Source organism: Danio rerio, chromosome 17 (assembly GCF_052040795.2).
Source record: "Danio rerio strain M-AB ecotype USA chromosome 17, GRCz13ab, whole genome shotgun sequence".
NCBI lineage: Eukaryota > Metazoa > Chordata > Actinopteri > Cypriniformes > Danionidae > Danio > Danio rerio.
Genome location: NC_141037.1, coordinates 4,677,633 through 4,702,521, shown reverse-complemented (window position 1 = coordinate 4,702,521; position 24,889 = coordinate 4,677,633). Strand labels below are relative to the sequence as shown.

The following is a 24,889-nucleotide window of genomic DNA, read 5'->3' as shown; positions in this document are numbered from 1 at the left end:
AACCAGAGTTAGCTTGTTTTGACACATTATTTAAAATATGTTGGTAAGAAACAATTAAATTTGATTTTGTTTTTTTTTGTTTTTTTGACGGGCTAGCAAAATCCTTAACATTTTGCCCTGTATACGTCTAAAATTTCCTTCATACACCAAAGAAAATAAGTACTGAACATGCCATGTTTTTTTTCCTGGGAATAACATTTGTAACGGAGCTGTTGACATGGAATTGAACCAGATTTCGGCAAAAACCCAAAACAATACATACATAAAAATAAAACAAAACAAACTAATCTGAAAAATTTGTTCTGTGTAATAACGATGAAATGACACGAGGTGCTCAGCTTTTTAAGGTGCAGCTTTATCTTCTTTTTCTGAAAGCGTTTGAGTTTCTGGGCTCTATTTTGACGGTCCATGCCCAGAGCGCAAAACGCAGGGCGCAAACGCTTTCAGGGCGTGTCAGGACGCCTTTTTGCTAACTTAAGGACGGGAAAATCCGCTTTGCGCCATGGTGCATGGACTAAAAGGGTTGAATTTATTTTCTTAATGAGTGTTTTGAGAATAAACCAATCAGAGTCTCATCTCCCATTACCTTTAAGAGCCAGCTGCGTCGCGCCATAAGCGCATTCGCTATTTACAGGACGTAAAGTAAGTTCACTTTCGCTTTTGCTCTCGTGGATAGGGAAATCTTACCGCACAGGCATCAATTAGCCTATAAATAATTAATTTCATTTGTTAAGCGCAAAGATTTGTTTTAAAACTATTTCTAAATTCAGTTTTAATTTCCAGCAAACGAATAAATGAACAATAATAACAAAGTGTGGTCAAAATACTGAGTTATTTCCAAATACACCTGCCATGCCCCATATGGTCTAAAACCTGACAGGTGGACAAATCTAAGCTTGCTTTTAATAAAACAAATATAAATATGGATATAATAAATAATACTGCTAATAATATTAAACATTATACAAAAGCAAATTGAATGAACTGAAAAAGCCTCCCGAGATGAACAAAGTATGACGGCAGTGGTTTTTAAATTCATGTAGGCTAGAAATTAATATGTTTTGTAATATTTTAATCATTTTTATTTATATCCTATATATATCCCTATTATATCCTTTATATGTCCTTAATATATTATATCTTTTTCATATGTAAAGATATTTGCGTATTGCATCTTGTGTGTAGTGTGTGGCACTTTGCGCCAGACAATAGACCGACTTTGTTCTGGTCTAAAGATCAGACTATTTACAGTTTCTCAAAGTAGCAACGCGCCAAAACACGCCTGCTTTCTTAGACCAGAACGCCTATGGGCGCACATTTGAGCGAAATGCATTTGCTATTTAAACAGCGTGGCCCAATGCCTCAAAATGACCCTTGCGCCAAGCTTAAAGTAGTAAAAGACTATTGCGCTCCGCCTTGCGCCACATTGCGCCGGGTGTATGATAGCCCTCTGTGTTTTGGATCATTGTCTTGCTGAAATGTCCACCCTGGTTTCATCTTCATCCTCCTGCTAATGTAGATGTTTGACTGAAGCAGCTGATACTCATTTGCACTGAGGAAGGGCAGGGGGTTGCTGAAGAACTACTGAGAGATTTCAGCTGCTGTCTGGGCTTTCACTGAAGAATTACACCTCCCTTTCCTCATGTGTTCAATACTTTTCCATGAGTAATTTAATTTCATTATGCATAACTTCACATGTAATCGTATTAGTTTTGGTTTCTTTTTGCATAAATAGATTTCTTTATTTGTTTCAAACATTTAGGGGAAATTTTCAAGTCAACAGCACCTTCAGAATTATGTTTTATGAGAAAATGGAGACGTGTTCAATACTTATTTTCCCCCACCCTATTATTCATTAAAATGTCTTAAAAAGTCTTAAATCTGACTTTTAGAGAAACCCTGTAGAGAACTGATATGATGAAGTCAGGTTATAGTAAGTCAGTGGTATTAAGGTTTTTCTCAGGTTTTTTTTTTTCCTAGCAGCAACAGTTGTCAGTGTTAATTTGCTGTCATTAAGAGCTGATGTGTGATCAGTGCTGTGAGACACAGTGACACTGTGAAACTCCAAACATATTCATCAACACATTAATCACAGCTCGACCCATTAGCATTATGTTTAGTGCTGTAAACTGAATGCGGGACAGGGGAGCTTTGAGGAAATGGCTGCTGATATAATGATGATGCTCTGGATTCACAGGTTCCTCCAGTACGACATTTGTCTCTCATTCTGTCTTGTGTGTCTGTCAGTAATTCTGTCTGTCTGTCTGTCTGTCTGTCTGTCTGTCTGTCTGTTTGTCTGTCTGTCTGTCTGTCTGTCTGTCTGTCTGTTGTTCTGTCTGTCTGTTTGTCCGTCTGCCGTTCTTTCTGTCTCTCTGTCTGTCTGTCCGTCTGTCATTCTGTCTTGTCTATGTGTTGTTCTTTCTGTCTGTCATTCTGTCTCATAGTCTGTTTGTCATTCTGTTTGTCTCCTGTCTGTCTGTCGTTCTGTCATTCTGTCTGTCTGTCTCTGTATGTTTATCTGTCTTTCTGTCTTGTCTGTCATTCTGTCTTGTATATCTATTGTTATGTCTGTCATTCTGTCATGCTGTCTGTCTGTTTGTTCTGTCTGTCTATCATTCTGTGTGTTGTTTTCTGTCTGTCTGCCATTTTGTCTTTCTGTCTGTCATTCTGTCTGTCTGTTATTTTCTCTGTCTTTTGTTCTGTCGGTCTGTCTGTCATGCTTTCTGTTTGTCTGTCTTTATGTCAATCTGTCTGTCTGTCTGTCTTTTTGCTGGTCTGTCGTTCTGTTATTTTATCCGTCTGTTTGTCTGACTGTCTGTTGTTCTGTCATTCTGTCTGTTGCTCTGTCAGTCGTTCTGTCTGCCGATCTGTCTATTTGTCTGTCTGTTGCTTTGTCTGTCTGTCATTTTCTCTGTCTGTCATTCTGTCTGTTTGCTGTTCTGTTTATTTCTCTTTCTGTCTGTCTGTTTGTCATTCATTCTTTCTGTTTGTCTGTCTGTTGTTCTGTCATTCTGTTTGTCATTCTGCCTTTCTGTCTGTTATTCTGTGAGTTAATCTGTCTGCCAGCATGTCTATTTGTCTGTCTGTCGTCTTGTCTATCTGTCCTTTTGTATGTCTGTCCATCTGTCTTTCTGGCTGTCTGTCATTCTGTTGTTTTGTCTGTTTGTCATTCTGGTAATTTATCTGTCTTTGTCGTTATGTCTGTCTGTCTGACTGTCTGTCTGCCTGTCTTTTTATCTGTTTGTTGTTCTGTCTATTTGTTCTTCTGTCTGTCTGTTGTTCTGTTTATCTGTCTGACTATCTATCTGTAACTCTGTCTGTCATTTTGTTTTTTCTTCTGTCTGTCTTGCTGTCCATCTGTTTGTTTGTTGCTCTATCTGTCTGTCGTTCTGTATATCTGTCTGCAAACGGAATGTGGGACAGGGGAGCTCTGAAGAAACGGCTGCTGGATATAATGATGATGTTCTGGATTCAGAAGTTCCTCTTGTACGACGTCTGTCGTTCTGTCTGTCGTTTTATCTAGGAATGTGTCTGTCTGTCTGTCTGTCTGTCTGTCTGTCTGTCTGTCTGTCTGTTTGTCTGTCTGTCATTCTGTCATTCTCTCTGTCTGTTTGTCATTCTATCTGTCTGTCATTCTGTCTGTCTGTCCTTTGTTCTGTCTGTCTGTCAATTTGTCTGTCTGTTGTTCTGTCTGTCATTCTGTCGGTTTGTCTGTCTGTCGTTCTGTCTATTTGCTGGTCTTTCTGTCTGTCTGTTATTCTGTCTGTAAACTGAATATGGGAAACTGAAACACAGGAGAGCTTTGAGAAAGCAGCTGCTGGATATAATGGTGATGTTTTGGATTCACAGGTTCCTCCTGAAGCCGGATTTTATGCGGAGACCCGATCGTATGTTTGACCCATTCTCTGAGACGCCTGTGGATGGAGTGATCGCAGCAACATGCAGCGTGCAGGTTAGTGTTTTTTATAATAATAATAATTCCTTACATTTATATAGCGCTTTTCTGGGCACTCAAAGCGCTTTACACAATGGGGGGAATCTACTCATCCACCACCAGTGTGCAGCATCCACCTGGATGACGCGACGGCAGCCATTTTGTGCCAGACCACACACCAGCTGATTGGCGGAGAGGAGACAGAGTGATGATATGGGGAAGGTTAGGAGGCCATGATGGACTGAGGCCAGATTTGGCCAGGATGTCGGGGTTAAACCCCTATTCTTTTTCGAAGGACATCCTGGGATTTTTAACGACCACAGAGAGTCAGGACCTCGGTTTAACATCTCATCCGAAAGACGGCGCTTACTGAGCAGTATAGAGTCCCCGTCACTATACTGGGGCATTAGGACCCACACAGACCACAGGTTGAGCGCCCCCTGCTGGCCTCCCTAACACCACTTCCGGCAGCAACCTAGCTTTCCCATGTGGTCTCCCATCCAGGTACTGACCGGGCGTAGCCCTGCTTAGCTTCAGTGGGCGACCATGTGAGAGTTGCAGAGAGCTAGCTAGCTTTTCTTTATTTAGAAACTCTGTAATTTCTATATTTATGTAATGTATATTACAATTGAATTATTGGCCCTTCTGAATTGTTAGGTCCCTTAATTATCAGCTATATTTTCCCCAATTTCTGTTTCATGGAAGGATGTTTTTTTTAGTTTCTAGCAACTGATTAATTTTTTCTGTGCCATGATGACAGTAAATAATATTTCAGTAGATATTTTTCAAGATACTAGTATTCAGCTTAAGGCTCAAGTTAGGGTAATTAGGCAAATCATTGTATAACAGTGGTTTGTTTTATAAATAATAATATTATATAATTGACCTTAAAATGCTTATAATATTGACCCTACACTGCAAAAAATGCTTTTCTTGCTTAGATTTTTTGTCTTGTTTCTAGTCTAAATATCTAAAATTTCATATATCAAGAAGCATTTTTTTAGACAAGCAAAACATATTGCCTTGTTTTGAGAAATAATATGCCAATATTAAGTCAGTTTTTCCTTAAAACAAGCAAAATAATCTGCTAATGGGTTAAGCAAAATAATCTTGTTTTTTCTTTAGACATAAGATTATTTTGCTTACCCCATTGGCAGATTATTTTGCTTGTTTTAAGGAAAAACTGACTTAATATTGGCACAATATTTCTCAAAACAAGGCAATATGTTTTGCTTGTTTAGAAAATTCTTCTTGATTTAGGAACTTTTAGATATTTGGACTAGAAACAAGACAAACAATCTAAGTAAAAAAAGCTTTTTTTTTGCAGTGTAAAATGGGTTTAAAAAATAAAAACTGCTTTTAGCTTAGCTGAAATAAAACAAAGAACACTTTCCCTGGAAGAATAAATATAGGAAACACTGTGAAAAATGTTCTCTAAAAGGGTCACAAGACACCAAAACAATATTTGTTTAGATGTTGGCAGTCACCATTGTTTTTCTTGTGAAATTCCCAATAAGTTTGATGTGTCACATGACCCTCTCCCTTGTAAAAAAACAAAAGTTAGATCCAAGATGGCCATCTTAAAAATGGCCACCAAGGTCACCACTCATCTTGAAAAGTTTGCCCCCTCACATATACTAACGTGCCACAAACAGGACGTTAATATCACCAACCATTCCCATTTTATTAAGGTGTATCCATATAAATGGCCCACCTTGTACATATATATATATATATATATATATATATATATATATATATATATATATATATATATATATATACACAACAGTTCTTTCTGGTTCTTGAATCTGATTGACTGATAGCCGTGAAATATTTTGCCACTAACAACACACAAAAGCCTCTTCACATTTGTGTATTCCTCCGCCCACATACAAGCAGAGAGACACTACAGTTTGAATAATTAAGTGGAGGAAAGCCACACCACATGCAACTTGATCACCCATTGTTAAATGCATTTGATAAGAAGTGCGCAACATTTTCACGCTAGAAAGCATGTTTTATGTGGGAATGTAACTGATATGCCGCAACGGCTTCTGTAAATACGAGATCAATGTAGCAAATTTTGACCTTGGACGCTCTTACCGCTTTCTGTGTGAACGCACAGTAAGGCACTCGGTCTGCAGCCTTTTGCCAACACACGCCTCCCACCAGTGCTGATATACAGCCATATCGCACTGCTACTTGTGTAATATTGCTCATATATTTGATAACTCACAGGAGGAATAGGAATATTGACTTCAACTGTGCACTGGGGTTTTGTGAAATTGTATGCATTTCCATTAGACTTTTTTCTTGTTGTTGTAGATAAATGGAAACAGTGTTTGTGTCTCAGGTGATCTCAGGGCAGTTCCTGTCAGATAAGAAGATCGGCACATATGTAGAAGTGGACATGTATGGACTCCCGACCGACACCATTCGCAAAGAGTTTCGCACTCGGATGGTGATGAACAACGGCCTGAACCCGGTCTACAACGCAGAAGCCTTTGTCTTCAGGAAGGTAACCTTTAATCCTGCTGATGTCCTGTGACGCTCTTTTTATCCTGCTTTAATGATCCTTAAAGTGTAGCTGAGAATATCGGTGACATAATGACTGCACATCATTATCTAGGACGTATAAGATGGGAAATTGTATGGTGAACTTTAATTATATCTACATGGGCTAAGTGAGATCTGTATTATGAAAAGCGACAGTCTAATTATCCACAGCTTTACAATAAAAGCTCAAGGTAAAGTACATTGTAATTGTGCACATCACGGAGAGACTCGGTTTGCTTAGAGGTAATCATCTTTTTACTTCTCAACTGCTGTTATTTTAAGTTTTGAAGAAGAGTTTTTAGAACAGTAGAGCAGATTTTTGTAGAGTTTTGTGTGATAAACACTTATTTTATTATAAAGCGTGAATTCATTTTATTAACCAACAAAAAAAATCCACCAAACAAGCTTTCACACACCAATGTATTTATTTATTTATTTATTCATTCATTCATTCATTCATTCATTCATTCATTCATTCATTCATTCATTCATTCATTCATTCATTCATTCATTCATTATTTTTTATTTATTTATTTTGTTTTGGGTTTTTTTTTCTTTTGTTTTTTTTTTGTTTTATTATTTTATCATTGTTTTTGTTTTATTTTATTTTATTATTTTATAATTTGTTATTTTATTTTGTCCTTTTTGTCATTGGTTTTTATCTTATTATTTTATAATTGGTTGTTTTATTTTATTATTTTAACATAGGTTTTTATTTTATTTTATAATATTTTTATATTATATATATTTTTTATATTTATTTTGTTTTGTTTCATTTTATTTTGTTTTGTTTTATTTGATTACTTTTTATCTTATTATTTTGTTTTTATTTTTGTTTTATTATTTTATAATTGGTTATTTTATTTATTATTTTTTCATTGGTATATATTTTAATTTATAATATTTTTATTATTTTTTTTATCATTTTGTTTTGTTTTATTTTTTTGTTTTATAATTGTTTTTTATTTTATTTTATTTTATAAAATGTTTTATTTTATTTTGTTTTATTTTACTTTGTTTTATTTTTAATTTAATTTAATTGTATCTTATTATTTTTCATTTCATTTTATTTTATTATTTTATCATTTATCGTTTTTTATTTAATAATATTTTAATTATTTTGTTTTGTTTTATTTTATTATTTTTTAGCTTATTATATTGTATTATTTTATTTTATTATTTTATAATTGGTTATTTTATTTATTATTTTTAATTGGTTTTTATTTTATTTTATAATATTTTTATTATTTTGTTTTGGTTTTTTAAATTATTTTTATCTTATTATTTAGTTTTGTTTCATTTTATTATTTTATCATTTGTTTTTATTTTATTTTATTTCATAATGTTTTTTATTTTGTTTAGTTTTTGTTTTGTTTTGTTTATTATTAATTTTATTTAATTGTATCTTATTGTTTTTTTATATATTTTTTTCATTTTATTTTATTCTATAATATTTTTTTATAGGGCAACATGGTGGTGCAGTGGGTAGCACAATCACCTCACAGCAAGAAGGTCGCTGATTCGAGCCTCGGCTGAGCCAGTTGGCATTTCTGTGTGGAGTTTGCATGTTCTCCCCCTATTGATGTGGGTTTCCCCCACAGTCCAAACATTTGCGCTACAGGGGAATTGGCTAAGCTAAATTGTCTATAGTGTATGTGTGTGTGGATAGGAGTGTATGGGTGTTTCCTGGTGATGGGTTGCAGCTGAAAGGGCCTCCGCTGCGTAAAACAATTGCTTTTTTCATAAATTACACCAGGACAGTTTGATGCGTAGGAAAACAAATAATAATAATTTGGTTCTATTATTATAAATAAATAAATTTTGTCATTAAATTCAACTTTCAGATGATGAGTGTTATTACATGTTTAATGAAGCATTAAAATAGTATTATTTTTAAATAATTTTGCATTTTAAATAATAAAACAGGAAAAAGACATAGAATAAACATGAGCAAAGAAAAAAAAACAAGCAAGCTGTCTTAAGATTTTTGCAGTTTTATTTCCTTTTTAAAATCTAAGATGTCACAAGCATTACAGTTCCTAAACAAATATGAGTGCACATATAAATATTGCATCAGGTGAAGCTGTCGTTAAGATTTCCGTGTATTATTTACCATTCTGCCACCATCTCTCTTGTTTGTACTTTTGATTTGGCTTTCTCTAATGCACAACAAATGAAATGGTAACACTTTAGAGTTATGATCTATTACAGGGGTGGCCAACCCTGTTCCTGGAGAGCCACCTTCCTGCAGATTTCAGTTGCAACCCATATCAAACACACCTGCCTGTAATTATCACGTGGTGTTCAGGTCCTAATTAATTGGTTCAGGTGTGTTTGATATGGGTAGCAACTGAAATCTGCAGGAAGGTGGCTCTCCAGGAACAGGGTTGGCCACCCCTGATCTATTATATAATGTTAGTTAATGTATTTACTAATTGTGAATAATCTTTTAAAGCATTTACTTATGATAGTTAAAAATTCACTAACACATTATTAACATCCAAAGTTGTGCTTGTTAACATTAGTTGATGCACCGTGAGTTATTATGAGCTATTGTTATTTAGCTTAAATATCATTAACTAACATTAACAAACATGAATAAAGGCCATAATGAATCTATTACTAACTGTATGTTCATGTTAGTAAATAACTTGCGTAATGGACCAATATTTTACCTGTTAGCCAGCACCCAACTTTTGGGGATTTTACACCCACTTAACTCTTAATAGTAACGATTCTTGACCCCAGTGAGCTACAAGCAACATTAGGTATCATGAAGAAGACACGCTGAGCTTTACTCTGCTCCATCTTGACAGTATCATGTTAAAAAATATAAAACATTATACATTATGAAGTGGGAAAAAATTGTACTGTTTTTATATACAAACACATTAAATCAGTCTTGGTATAACCTATAAAAATATGCATTGAAAGCCATGTGCTACCGATTAAATAGCATCCAAACTCTTCAATCCCAAAGGTGATTCTGCCAGACCTCGCAGTGCTCCGTGTGGCTGTATATGATGATAACAATAAGCTGATTGGCCAGCGGATTCTCCCTCTGGACGGACTGCAGTCTGGTTACAGGCACATCTCCCTACGAAACGAGTACAACAAACCTCTGCCTCTGGCCACCGTCTTCTGCAATATCATCCTCAAAACATACGTGCCCGATGGATTCGGAGGTCAGTACGGCTGAGCAAATAATTGTGATGGTCTTATATTATAAAAAATGATTGAACCTTGTGAAGCTGTATTTATAACTGCTAACAAACATTCCTGATAACAATAAAATGAGTTTCCTAAAATTCCTTTAGCTGTTATAACTTCACTAAAAAACACAGCTTCTTGAAAGTTTATTGGTTTTTACACAACAGCTCTGTCTCTGTTCTCAATCTGATTAGCCATGCGATATTCCCATAATAACAGCACTCATACAGCCTCTTCACCCTTTTATTGTATTACTCCGCCCACATAGTGACAGTAGATGGTTTGACAAATGTTGCAGCCTTTGGACAACTTAATGTACTTTTAAGGCTCTTTTTCAGGTGAGAATGTAGTTGTTTAGATTGCCCGTTTTAAATATTTATAATATCAGAGATTCAGTGCATCGGCATCCATCAGCTTGTCATACTGAGCAGAACAAAGATGGTTAGCATGCTGCCACAAGATGGTGACAGAGAGTGCATTATAAGTCCTTAGGGGAGAAAAACTCAGCGTAATTTCAAGCTACAGCTGATCAAATCATTATAAAACAGGTAAGAGACATTCTAAGTCAATCTCTCTCTTTTGTATGTTGTAGTGCTGTATTTATACCATATTAGTCTGCTTTGCTTTGGCTTTTTTGATGTTAATTATTGTGATCTCCTGATTGCAACAGGGAAATACTGGGAAATCTCTGTAGACTGATGGCATTTCATGTCGTTCAGCCTTATAAACTTAAAATGTGAGCAAAATCACCTGTTTTGTCATCACTTTAGACATTACGCTAGAGAATCATTATAATACTGGTATAATCAATATTGGTGAATTAGTAAGGATACTCTGCTGTTTTGATGCCAGCTGCAGATGTGACTGAATGGCGGAAGAAAGTAGTTCCTCATATAAAAGAATTCCTCTTGTTTGGTTTTTTAAAAATATACATGATTATGCCGTCAAACTATTGTATGAACGAAATATCACACTCGTAGCAGTGCAATATGGCTGTATATTGGCACTGGTGGGACACTAAGGCACTCAGCCCGCAGCTTCAAGCCAACGCATACCTCACACCAGTGCGGATATACGCTGTATCACACTGCTACTTGTGTGATATTGCACATTCATGAAATGGTTATTTCATGGGTGTAGCGAGGTTTTAAAAAATAAAAGAAGACAAATATAACAGTTTCTTAGGTTTAGTACTGATAGCAAAATGATTGCTCCGGTACACTTACAAGTTTGCATCTGTAGAGTAATTTACAACAGCTTAGAATGTTGCTTAACCAATCAGAATAATGGACCGGGAATATGTGGTTTTAATGCAACTCATGCATTGACCACAATCAGATACATAGATAAGTCAGCAGAGAAATCGTAAAGTTTCAATTGTCCTTTTTTTTTTTAATTAATACATTAAAGAAAAAACACTTTATTATATATAACACCTTTAAAAGAAGCATCTCAAAGCACTTTAGTGCATCATGTGTTTATAATGTGTTGTCTTTGACTAATGTTTAACTTTGTTTCATAATCATTAAACAACATTAAAGTTTGACAATCGTGTAAACAAATTAAAATCATTAAGGGTAAAGCTAAATAATAAAAGATTCATGCCAACATTAGCCTGTATACTCTGTCTACATTATGATTTTATAGTTTAAATAATATTTAGTTATAATTTAAAAATCCTTTACTCACCAAGATTAGGCGACGTGTTTTTGTGGAGGAACATCATTGAATCCACTGTAAATGGCTTTAGTGCAGTCCTGCGCTTACCGAGCAGCCCTGAACACCCTTTCAGTCAAATTCCCTCTTTTTGACTTCTCCGTCATCATTTGTTTCATTATTGCTGAGATGTAGTTTATTGTTTTACAAACGATTTGATTAATTTCTCACGTGAATCGAAATGCATCACATGACTGTTCATTTACCATACAAGCCCAAGCTCGGGTCTCATCGGGTTCGGGCAAAGATCTTCAGCTATAATTTGTTAATCTCATGTAACTTCACTTTAAAGGTTCAAGAAACCCTTGAGTATTTTTTTGAGATTTTAACAGATTTGTGTGTGTTGAGCATCAGTTAGGACAATGTTAGCACCTGTAAGCTTTAATTGTGGGAAAACTGGATAATTTTGAGCTTTTTTCAGCTAATTTCAGCTTCCGGGTTTAAAATGATTTTTTTGGGCGGGATTAAAAAATAAAAAAAATTAAAATTGGGCGGGATTAAAAATTTAAAAAGATGACTCGTCGGTTTTTCATTATTATTCATAACAGAGTTTTCTTATCCTATGAGAAGAGTCGGCCTCTTAAATATTCATGACTGCACATGCTTTCCGAAGGCAAGGCAGACCTGCCAGTGCGGAGCTGTGAGACACGGAGCCACAGCACACAGTATTTAGCTGTTCATGAAGGGTCGTATGTGTTTGTTTCCATGATCCACAGGGTTTGTTGCTTGTTTTTCCCCAGATTGCCGTCAGGGCCGATACAGCAAAGCTGTATGTGTGCTGCAAGCATTTTTGTCAGGAGAGCAGTACGAGAATTGGAGAATGGCGGACGTTGTCTTTTATCAGGAGTTTGTTCACATTTAGACACATCGCCGTGCTGCTGTGTTCGCCTAAATCCTCAAGATTACCAACAGGGCTAATAGTTGAAGTAGACAGGGCAAGAGACCTGCTGTACTGAGTCTGCATTCAGACCCAGGGATTGAGGGAGAAGTCCTCATTTATAGTGTTTATACGAACACGATAATCTTTATAATGATATAAATTGTGGTTGTGTGTATATGAAATTACGAATAACAAATGTAGCATTAAATTACTGTTCATTTCTTTGCATTTTAACTTTGTAAACAATAAAATCATGCGTCTCCTCACGGTTTGTTTCTCATTTTGTGAGCCGACTGACAACAGTTGTTCGCTCCCCTTCTTCTCCCCTGCTGGCCACTCCCACTCCTGCCCTTTGCTCGCGGAACTCCACGCCCACTATGATGCATCTTTTGAAAAAATTCTGAGGTTGACCTGAACCGAAAGTGGGGGGTGTCATGACCCTTTAAGAAAGTGTTGCACAAAGTTTAAATCTTTTTTTCTTTTTAACTGATGAATCTAAAACTAAAATGGCAATTGAGTCATTTCAATGGTTTTTATTTTGTAAGTCTAGTGTGGATATTTATTTTAGGAAGATATTATTAATAACTCAACACACTAATGTTAGTCATACAAAATAAAGATTTATTGCTTGTCTTTTGTTGAATATGCAGAAGACAAGCTGCTTTAAAATAAAAATGCACTTTTTAAACGGCAATTAGATTATCGATAAATATATAAACACACACATTATGTTCTAAAATCATTCAGCATCACGAGGCCTTCCAGCAAGTTCAAACAGGTTCATTGAGTTTCATTGTAAGTCTTTACGCCTCTCTTTTCAGCTATTGTGGATGCTTTGTCTGATCCCAAGAAGTTTTTATCCATCTGTGAGAAAAGAACGGACCAAATGAGAGCCATGGGCATTGAGGCGGTGAGCATCTTTATCATTAATGCGCGCAACCTTGAGTGGTCTCATTCATTTATTTTAATCATCTCTTCATGTACTCGCTGAACTGTTTGAATCGACTTCTGTTATTAAACTTTCAGCATTAAAGCAGCTCATTGGAATAGTGTTGCAGATGCACAAAGACATTCCTGCTGGCTGGTGTGTCTTTATACTTTTCCAATGTGATTTTTCCGGCAATACTAAAGCTTGCTTTTTCTGTCTCTTGAATATGTTTGATGAACATGTCAGCTACTTTATTTTACATGCATTAATGATTTGACAAGCATATTGATATAGTATTAAAACCCATTTACACCAAGCACAATAACTAAATATAATGATAAATATATCTTTTTTAGAAATCGTTCACAGTGCTGAAGAATAGCATAGTTCACAATGCAACTACATTGATAAAGATACAGAGGAACAATATCATTGAGATCACATTTCTTTCCTGGCTTTTGGTAGTTAAAACAATAAAATACATTGAAAATTAAAGGGCTAGCACAATTTAAAGATACTTGTGACACTGTGGAGAGTCACACACTGCTTGATGTTAGGCCAGTGTGGAAAACATTAGTTATACCATGGAAAATAATGATAAAAACAACTTATTGAAGTTAGGAAAGTCAAATTAAAGTCTAAAGATTAAAAGTAGTGCAGGAATCCAGTGCTAGTTTCAGTGTGTTTGTGTTTTGGAAATGCCAGGGAACTGACTACGATTGCTAAATTGGCTATTTGTTTAGTTGATTACAGGAGCTGGATTCACTGGTCAGATGCGGTAGTAGCACATTGAGAAATCTCGCTGGTTACAAGGGATAATGACCAATTAGAATCTAAAAATAAACAGATCATTATCGTTTATCTGTGTGTGTGGACACAAATATATTTATTGTTATATTTATATTTATTATTATCATGCTTGGTGTGAACGGGCCTTTAGAGTTTGTTCAGATATTGAAGGGTTGTTTGTTTACCCTTAGTTATTTTTCCCTTGTGTTTGATGGATGGAGGGATGAACTGATGGATGCATGATTTGGGAATGGTTGAATGGCGGGATAAATTGATTGATAGTTGAAGAAAGGGTGAATGGATGAATGGAGGAATATGTTGATGGATGTATGATAGAAGGTTGGGGATAGATCGATGACCAAGCTTTGATGGATTATAGTAGGATTGATGGATTAATTTATGAAATCATTAAAGGAGAATAGATAGAGGAATGAACTGAATGAAAGATGGATTGATGGGTGAATGATAAAAGAATTGATGGATGGGCAGATAGATGGATGGATTGATGAGTATATGGATGGATGGAGAAATGGACTGAAGGGAAGTTTGATTGATTGGAATGACAAAAGGATTGATTTGGGATGGATTGATGGGTGGATGGATGAATGGATTGATTGGCTTAATAATTGCTCGGCGTAATAATCATTGGCAGATGGATGGAAAATGGACTAAAAGAAAGTTGAATTGATAGCTGGATGATAGAAAGAAGGAAGGAGGGATGGATTGATATACGAATGGATGGATGAATAGATGGGCTGAATGTGCTGATGGATGTATGGATGGCAGAGTGGACTAAAAGAAAGTTAGATTAATGGGTGGATGATAGAAGGAAGCATGGATGGATTGATTGTCGGATGGATGAATGGATGAAGGAATATCTTGATGAAGGAACGATAGAGTTGATGGATGATAGTAGGATTGATGGAGAAATGGATACATTTTTGGAATCGGAGGATAGACAGAGGAATGGACTGAAGGAAAGATGGATGGATGGATGGATTGGATGGGCGTATGGATGGATGAAGAAATAGACTGAATTGAAGTTGGATTTATAGGTGGATGATAGAAGGAAGGATGGATGGGCTGAATGTGCTGATGCATTAATGGGCGAATGGATGGATGGATGGATGGATGGATAGATGGATGGATTGTCGGATGAATGGATGGAGGAATATATTAATAATAATGATAGATGGATGGGGATAGATTTATGACCAGTAGGATTGATGGATATTTATAGGATTGGTGGAGAAATAGATTAGTGTATAGAATGATTGAAGGAGAATAGATGGAGGAATGGACTGAAGTAAAAATGGATTGATCAGTGAATTATAAAAAGTCGAATGAATGTGTTGATGGGTGTATGGATGGATGGAGAATTGACCATTTAAATGGAGGTTGGATTGATTGGAATGATGGAAGGATGGATGATTGAATGGATGGTTGGATAGACTGATGGATGATTGTATGGGTGGATGGTTTGGCATATTAATTGATTGGTGAATGGATGGATGGAAAATTGACTAAAGGAAAGTTGAATTGGTAGGTGGATGATAGAAGAAAGGACAGATGGATGAATGGATAGATGGATGGTGGAGTGGACTGAAGGAAAGTTAGATTGATGGGTGGATGATTAAAGGATTGATTAATGGATGGATTGATTAGCATATTATTTAATGGTGGATGGATGGATGGAAAAATGGCCTAAAGGAAAGTTTTATTGATAGGTGGATGATAGAAGGATGGATGAATGGATGGGCTGATTGGTGGATGGATGGATGAATGTATGTATGGATGGATTGATGGGTGAATGGATGGGCTGATGGGTGGATGGATAGATGAATGTATGTATGGATGGATTGATGGGTGAATGGATGGGCTGATGGGTGGATGGATAGATGAATGTATGTATGGATGGATTGATGGGTGAATGGATGGCTGATGCAATGATGGATTGATGGGCAGATGGATGGATGGAGGAGTGGACTGAAGGAAAATTAGATTGATGGGTGGATGATAGAAGGATGGATGGATGGATAGATATATGTATGGATGGAGGAGTCTAATGAAGGAAAGTTTGGGTGGATTGATTGGATGATGGATGGATGATGGAATAAGGATGGATGGATTGGTGGATGGATGGGTGGGCAGATGAATAAGTGGATAGATGGATGGAGGTGCTGCATAATTCTGAGGATCACTTTTCTCCCATGACTCTAACCAGACTGAACCGAATTGGCGGATTTGGTCACATTTGTTTCACACACATGTTGGCTGCTAAATGTTACATGCACAAAAGTTCACTTTTTACTTTCCTCAGATAACACAGAAGCCAGTGATTGATTGAGCTTCTCTGGGATGTTGTTGTTTATTCAGTCAGATATTGCTGATGTGCCGAGTGACGTCTGGAAGGGGAATAAGAAAAGAAAAACAAATCAGGCCGGGATGATGATGAAACCACAGAAAGACTCAGACAGACCCAGAGAAAATATGCCCATCTCCTCCAAAGAGGGTAACATAATATTATCAATTTCAATTAACTTATATATTAAAGTAAAAAGTAATCATATTTCTAGAAACAATATAATTTCTTAAACCTGAACCTGTACAAAACCTTAAATCATTCATGAAACTCACAAAAAAAAAAAAAAAGATTTTGTTTCAGAGTTGGTCTCTGATAAAATAATGAGCTTATTTTATCATGTCCTGTGCAGTTTTGTCTTCTGTCTTCTGAAACTCTTGCTTAGGTTACGATACGGCTCCAGGTCGATCTTGGCTGAGTCTCAGACAGACTAAAGTCTTTGACACTGACATCAAAAATCAATCCAAGTCTTTCTTGCGGCCAAAATCACATCTTACAGTTCCAAACGACTTCCAAAAGCCACAATCATACATTATACATCCATTTTAAATGATCAAACTAAACAGAGAGCTTACTTCTTAATCAGACATTGATTGACTTATATTTTGTTTGTGAACCCGCAGATTCATCGGTTCTAACTCCACAGCTGACCATCGATGACCTCAAGCAAACAAAGGTAACAGCTTAACCACAATAAAAGCTTGTTCACATCAAAAATTAAAAATATGAAAAAAGATAAACATTGTCCACAATAGTGAACAATAATCTCCTTATTAAGTCTTTGCTATGCAGTTTTAAAGCAAAACATAGCTGCAAGCAGCAATTAAGGGGCCAAGCAGTCCAGAGGCAGAATAAGCAGAACAGTCCAGAGGCCATGCATCAGATCAAGTGAAACAATGACTCTCTGAATACATTTGAAGCTTATTTAACTCAAAGTATCTCAAAACCATCAAAACAATGAATATATGAATGATTTATTGGTCCAATAGGTGGCACTGTAACCAGATGTATGTGATGTGGTCAGTGTAAGGTGACAACAACACACCTAGTTTGGGGTTTAAGCATTGCACACTTACATTTACATTTAGACTCTATTTAATGATATTCTTAAGTGTTCAAATTGAGTACCACACAAAATTGTACATCATTCTAAAAGCACAAATAACTAGAGGTTGCTTGCTGAGATTGCTGGAGAAGCCGACTGACTGACAGACAAAGAGACATCTTGTCAATCAACCGGTAAGTAAGACGATAAGTGCGTGTTTCGGCACACTTGGCCATGATCGTCGACTGTTGCTGTGCTAAGTTTTGCTGGGACCTTTGGCTAGTGGATGCCCACGGTGCTATACATTCAATCGTGGTAATAAGCTGCTGCAGTGCTGGATTGCGGAGGAGTGATCTGAGGTAGTGTGGTGCCGGATCGCGATCACGGCGGAGGAGGTAACATTACGTTTGGTGATACAACTAGCTGACGAAGCATCGAATGACTGCCAGCTATTGATGCATCTTGCTATGAGTAGGTAAGCTAGTCAGTCAGTGGTTGTTGTGGGCCACTGATCAGTCGTGATCCTCAGCGACCTTCTTGTTTACTGAGACATATTGACTACTCTGGTAGTTTCTTAAAAAAAATCATGTGGACTAGTTGTTCGTCTTTAGTGAAAATTAAACACTTTCTGTTTCTGTTTTTATTAATCTTGTTTTGGACAATTGAATTTGTACCCCAACATATTGGTTTTATGTACAATAACGTGCCACGTCCCCCTCTTGGATCATGCAACAAATTGGTCTGTGTGTGGTCGTCTACTGATTCGAACATTTACATTTGTAAATATGGTAAAATTGGACCAACGATCTAGGAGTAGTTTGCAATTGAGTGTTTTGAACAAAACTAATATGGTTGACTGGATGTTTGTCTGATTATGACATAATTCGTCTAATTTGGAAAAATAATACTAATTTTTTTGTCACAATAAGCAGATGCAGTCAAAAGTTATTACCCAATTACCAAAAAAGCTTTATATCCATCAACCAATGACTGTAAAAAAATATGGACGAAGCGACAGCATCTTTTCCTATTGAGCGCTTTGAATTCAAAACACCTCATGACGGGCACAAAACACTGCTGAAACTGGAGCCTGAGCATACGCAAGAGGACTGCCTGATGGAGCCAGAGGCGGAGCCGCGGAATCAAGCTTCCAACCAAACGCTTGTACTTTAAATCAACCACGCCCCCCGAACTTTTCTTTTGACCGCCCATATCTGCACTATAACAAAGGCTTGCTAATATAAATAAAACCACTTATATTTTAAAACGCGTACTAATATATGATTTATTTAAAAAGCTGTTTTTAATAATTTAATAAAAACAATATTTGTTGGATTGCATAAGATTAGTATAAGATTAACTTAACAACATGCCAAAACTCAAAATGGAGAGACGTCCTGTAAATCAAGTTCAAATAACGTTACAGGAGATCGATGTGGATGGCTAACAGACCCATATTATTTCAGACCCATAAAAAGAATTGCTGATAGAACACAGCTGTTTTCCCTGACATGGCTAACGTTCATCGTGTATCAGCAAACAAAAGCCCGCATTTTTTAATTGAAAGAACATTGATCCATCAGATCCTTTATGTCAAAAAGTATAGTGTACTGCTGACCAACACATTTTATTATGGTAAAATAACACAGAAATGAAACATCGGTACTTCAGTCTCCTCCCGAAGCTCTGATGGTCTGCTTTGAGAAGCTGTCAATCACAACTGTCAATCATGATGACACGCCCCATTTTTATAGCATTAAATTACTGGCTAAAACATACTGTTTAGAAAAATGAAGATCTGAGCCTGTATCAGCATGATAACTCATGCCTTAAATGACCAATTTTATTGCAATTGTGATTAATTGTTTTTATTTGGGCTCAGGTCTCGTGGTTTATCATGGGGGAGCCAGGCTTTATAACTTGTATATAGTTATGGATTTCCCAGGGGGTGATCTAACGGCCGGGAGTGTCACTCTAAAGGAGGCGTGCGGCACACTTGCCTTCAACCCATAGGTGCAGTAAACAATGGATGAGTAAGAACAAAATTAAGTGAGTTCTTCCTTTAAACAAGCTAAATATTCTGCCAATGGGGTAGGACACATAATCTTATGTCAAAAAGGAACAACAAGATTACAGGGATTACAAGATTGCTTACCCCACTGGCCGACTATTTTGCTTGTTTTTAGGCATAGATATATACACTAGATATCGCATAGGGACCCTGAGCAGGTGTAGTAACGAGCAAACAAAGAAAACAAAGCATAAAGGCAGAACATTTCATAAGTAATATTACGTTTTTTTCGGTTTTTGTATGTTCTGAACTTTTGTGCTAATCAGGTAACGTTATTGATGATAACAGTCACTTACTGCATTCACCATAAGGCAAAGCAGCTCCAACTTGCACTAAACACTCGGCTTATGCTAGTTTTGTTGAATAAAATCAGCAAACAATGCAAAAAAAAATTGACAACGAGATGCAGCACTGCCAGACACGTGTATTATTGTCTGTTAGTGAAAAAGTCGTTCAGGGGATTCATTCACAAACGAATCGCTCCCTCCGTCAGTATGAGAAGTGAAAGCAGGAGAGGAGGTGTGTTTCAGGACAAGATTAGATCAAATTTAACAGGGAGGGTAAATAGTACATTTCTGTACACACAAACACAAGCTTTTTGTCAGGAATGTCCGTGCGGTCACTGATCCATCAATGTAGAAAAAGTAATTAGAAAAAAAAAAATTTGCATACTAACATCCAGGAAAACTCCCGATCATATATATATGTGTATATGTGTATATCTCTGGCTTTGGATGGCCACAGTCCTCCACTGTACCTTGGTCCCGCATTCATTTCAAAGGAGCGCTACCCTGTACCAAGATGGTGGCGCAATTGACGCATTCCGTCCAATAGACATCAATAGGCCAGGCGACATCTAATGTATATATCTATGGTTTTTAGGAAGAACTCACTTTTTTCTCACTCATCCATTGTTACTGCACCTATGGGTCAACATTTATTATGCTTTTTAGTTAATTTAGTAATAACGTTAGATATTTGGACTATAAACAAGACAAGAAATTGAAGTAAGATTTTTTTTGCAGTGTAAAGTAGACCTCAATTCATGATTAAAGCATCTCTGAAATGTGAAATAATAACAAAAGCCACATTCATTTTTATTCCCGACATCTTCCAGACTTTTCTGAAACTCATCAAGAAGCAGCAGAAAGAAGTGAACGCTTTGAAGAAAAAGCACGCAAAGGTGACTGGAAGCTATTGTTTTCTTGAGTTTAACGATTTATTAATGAGCATGTGGTGTGTGTGTGTTTAATAATACTGCAGAATGTGTTTTTTTTTTGTACTACAACTGATGATCAACAGTAAAAATTGCTAATTTGACCTCTTCCCAACAGAAAGAACCAGCAACAATCAAGAATGCATGATTATATACTGTCATGTCTTTGCAGTCAATGCATGTGTTTATATTGGAAGTCAGTGGGGCAAAAACAGCCCTGAACATAATGAAAGGGTAGTAAATTTGCTCAAAGCGCATTGAGTTTTTAAAAACTTCTAAAGCATTTTCCCAAAATATGTATCAAAATAAGATTTGTCAGCAAAAATCATTCCATTTGCTGAAACACAGGAAGTTGTGGCCAAATTAATACTCAAAATCACCCTCAGAGTGGATGAAAACATCCATGAAAACACGCAAAGGTGAACGAAGGCTTTTGTTTTCTTGAGTTCATTGATTCAGTAATGAGCATGTGGTTTGTGTGTGGTCCATATTGCAGCAAAATATGACACCTGTAGGGCAGCAAAACACAAAGAGGCCAGAGAAAAGCGTCCTGTTTTCTTATTTCAGGCACACGCTGCACTGCGGAGCTCCCACAGCGCTCAACTGGACAGGACTGTAGCTCAACATGAGAAAGAGAAACACACGCTGGAGAAGCAGCTCCACAAAAACACCAGCAGGAAAGTGAGGTGAATGTGGGATTAGTGCTCATTACTCTCATCTCTTCATGCTGTATTCAGGTCTGAGAGCTTTGGCTTTTTTATTGCACATCAAAAGTTCAGGTTGAAATGTATACAGTTGTGTTTCTGAACAGTTGTCAAACTTCCTCTTAACTCTTGCCCTGGGATTTATGAGATACAGGCGAAGTCAAAATGATTAGCCCTCCTTTTCTTTTTCAAATATTTCCTAAATGATGTTAAATAAAGCAAGGAATTTTTCATGGTATTTCCTTTACTATTTTTTCTTCTGTAAAAAGTCTTTTTGGCTACAATAAAAGCTGTTTTTAAACATTTTAAGCCATTTAAGGTCAGTATTATTAGCCCCCTTAAGCAATATTTGTTTTGGATTGTCTACAGAATAAATCACTGTCATGCAGTGACGTGCCTAATTACTCTAAGTTGACTAATTAACCCAATTAAGTCTTTAAATGTCACTTTAAGCTGAATACTAGTGTCTTGAAAAATATCTAGTCAAATATTATTTACTGTCATCATGTCAAAGATAAAATAAATCAGTTATTAGAAATGAGTTATTAAAACTATTATGATTAGAAATGCGCTGAATAAATCTTCTCTCCGTTAAACAGAAATTGGGGAAAAATATACAGGGGGCTTGTAATTCTGACTCCAACAGTATATACATTATTATAATGTGTGTCAAACGTGTTGTTTGTCAGCTTTAAAGCATGAACTCTATTCATTTGTTGACCCTTAGTGAAAGCTCCAGCCTTGAAATGAGCAGAGACATTGAACAGCAAATGAAGACAGCGGTGATGAATCACAAGTCAAAGGTACTGAGCTGAACTTTATTCAGTGGGGATGTTTACATGGACACCAATAATCAGACTTTAATAAGATTAAGACAATACTCTGATTAAGAGTCTAGCATATAAACAGCAATTTTTCAATTAATTAAATCTGATTAAGGCCATAATGGTACTAAACATGATTGAAGCATTATTTATGTGCAGTACAGACATGTAAACACCACAATCAAACTATTACCATCATGTTGGATTTTCGCAGAATTTGTGAAAGGATAGTCTATAGAACCACACCTGTTTGACACTATTCTCTGCATCTACCCAATCAGTGAAGGACCACAGACACCTGCATCCTGAAATGCGGAGGTTTTTTGTTTCCATACGGTGCTCGGTATCAAATTCCATTAAACTACACTCTTCTAGTAGTTCATACTCGCATCCATATCTCGTTTGTCACAGTGGGCATGCATGAAATGTTCCTAAATGAAAGTGAAAGTGCCAAAACTGCAGTTAAAGTTGACAAACTGCAGTTAAAGGATATGTGTATGGCGTGGAGATGCAATGATGGTAATCAAATCATCATGGCGGATAGTGGCGACTCCCCCGGGTTCTCTGAGATGGCTCCCTTCAGCGCATTCCCTTTCGGCGGTGAGCCCCGCGTCCCCTGCTCCCCCCATTGCTTAGAGATGGCAGCAAGCAGATCCTTTCTTTGCCAGCCTCAGGCCACACCAGCACTCAAGGCAGGCGAACGGGTTTCTCCCCCACTCCGCTTAACTCCCGAACACTCTCCCTTCCTCTCCATGGCGAGGGCAACTGGACAACGTGTCCCTCCTTCTCCTAGATTTTCGGCACCACTGTAATAAAGATAATGGCCACCTGGCCGCCAGGAAGGAGGAGACGGAGAACCGATGAAGTTTTAAATTAATTAAATAAAAAAAGGGAAAAACTGAAAGCAAAAGTAAAACAACATGTCCGGGCCCGGTCTTCTCTCGGCCTCCTCTGCCATCGTTCCTCCTCTTATAGTCCAGAGCTCCTTCCGTGGGATTTGAGGCCAGTGTGCTTCACAGGTGTTTCACATCTGAGGCCGGCCTCATTTCGTTCCTACGGCTCTCGGCCCCGCCCTCCTCGCTGCATTCATGTTTTAGGTTGCTGAAAGAATCATTTGCTCCTTTGCTTTTTCCGGCTTCTCCTTTGTTTATTCGTGCGTCACTCTTGCGTTTGTCCATTTCTGAAAGGATTGGATGTCAGAAGCACTTAAATAATCAGGCAGACGCTATAACCAGCTATCGTTATTTATAGATGCACACGCAAGCACTCTGAGAAAGTGAAACCTCACACTTTTAGACGGCCTCTTAAAAAAATAAATAGGACACAGCAGATTTCGTTCTTCTTGGCTTTGTGGCCGTTCATCAAGGCGGCTTTAATTGAGCACAGGTCAACCATGGCTTGTTGTTATATGCATATATTATGATGGTGTTATGTCTCGGCTGTGTTTTTAAAAATGGTGCTTGCTTTGATTTTATTCTTCTGCTTGTGTACACGCTAGTGGCATATCTCTGTCAACCAATAGTGTTCAGCTGCACGTCTTGCTCTGCCTTTTGGTACCCTTTTGTTGTGCCTGGTACCCTTTGCAAAGGGTACCCAAAAAGTGGTACGGTACAGTTCGCTTTTAGGTAACTTTTGACAGTGGAAACGGCCATAAAAGCGTATCGCACCACACCACTCAGAAACAGGCCATTAGATCATTGATGTGTATGTAAACATAGTCACTGTTTGAGTTTTGAGTCTTATAAACATCACACATCCAGAATTCTTAGCATAGTCATTGTTTCCTGCTAACACCAATAAATGTGCTCTCTTGCTTGAAGCCATTGTCATTTGTTTGTCATCAAACGCCTGACAACAGCCATGTGTGTGTCACTTAGGGCCTACTCACACTATGTCATCCGTACCGTGCCCAGGCCCGTTTTCCGGATCGTTTGAGAAGTGTGAGTGCGTTTAATCAGGCTCAAGCACGGTTCACTTGGCTGGCCCTGGCCCGCTTGGAAGAGGTGTGCCTGAGCCCGGTTCACTTGGGCTTTGGTACGCTTGTGTGTGAGTGCAAAACGTGCCAAAGCCCAAAACTGAAAGCGAGACGTGACTTTTATGGGGCTGTTTCATATGGATTTATTAATCATTCTTACTGTTCAGTGAACGCAAACTGCCGTAGTTTATTAAAGACGCAAACCCCTCACTGCACGACAGCTGCGCGCCTTCAGCAGACCTCCTCATTCCTGCAGCACGAGAGCTTTATGATTGTTTATGAGCGCCAAAAGTGGCGGATCTGTTCGGCGAGATATCTGACTGCGTGTCCCCGCATCCCTAAAGACTGTTTGGCGAAATATTTGACGGCATATCAAACGACCGAAACGATATAACTAGAGAAATTTCCGCTGTGCTGCTGAGTGAGAGCGCTTCTCACTGAACAGCGCAGCAGCGATGACGTAAGCGTGCCGAAGCCCGTTTGTGTTGTGAGTGCAGGCCGTCAGGGGTAGACGGGAGGGGGGACAAGCGTGCATTGGCCCGGTTCAAGGCAACTGTACCTAGTGTGAGTTTGGCCTTAATGTAGTGAAAATTACTACAAAGTGGTAATAGTTTGATTGCGGTGTTTACATGACTGGACTGCACTTCAATAATGACACTAAGATCATCATACTCCA

At 37.4% G+C, this 24,889-nt stretch overlaps 1 protein-coding gene across 12 annotated transcripts in view; it reads left to right on the top strand.

Moving 5' to 3' along the window:
• Positions 1-24,889, top strand: part of plcb4a (phospholipase C, beta 4a) — a 122,178-nt gene that overhangs the window by 75,112 nt on the left and 22,177 nt on the right. For 8 of the 12 annotated variants that reach the window (XR_015512856.1, XR_015512855.1, XR_015512859.1 and 5 more), the window contains 9 exons: positions 3,850-3,952; positions 6,291-6,455; positions 9,474-9,678; positions 13,121-13,209; positions 16,393-16,528; positions 17,002-17,054; positions 20,612-20,677; positions 21,278-21,396; positions 22,142-22,217. Coding sequence is in view for 5 of the 12 variants with exons in the window: in XM_087289846.1 (XP_087145972.1) it covers positions 3,850-3,952; positions 6,291-6,455; positions 9,474-9,678; positions 13,121-13,209; positions 16,393-16,528; positions 17,002-17,054; positions 20,612-20,677; positions 21,278-21,396; positions 22,142-22,217 (1,012 nt within the window). In the remaining 7 variants the exon portion in view is untranslated. Of the gene's footprint in view, positions 1-3,849; positions 3,953-6,290; positions 6,456-9,473; positions 9,679-10,091; positions 10,252-12,159; positions 12,565-13,120; positions 13,210-16,392; positions 16,529-17,001; positions 17,055-20,611; positions 20,678-21,277; positions 21,397-22,141; positions 22,218-24,889 lie in introns of those variants that run through there. The other 4 variants (XR_015512857.1, XR_015512858.1, XR_015512860.1 and 1 more) reach the window with 2 other exon arrangements.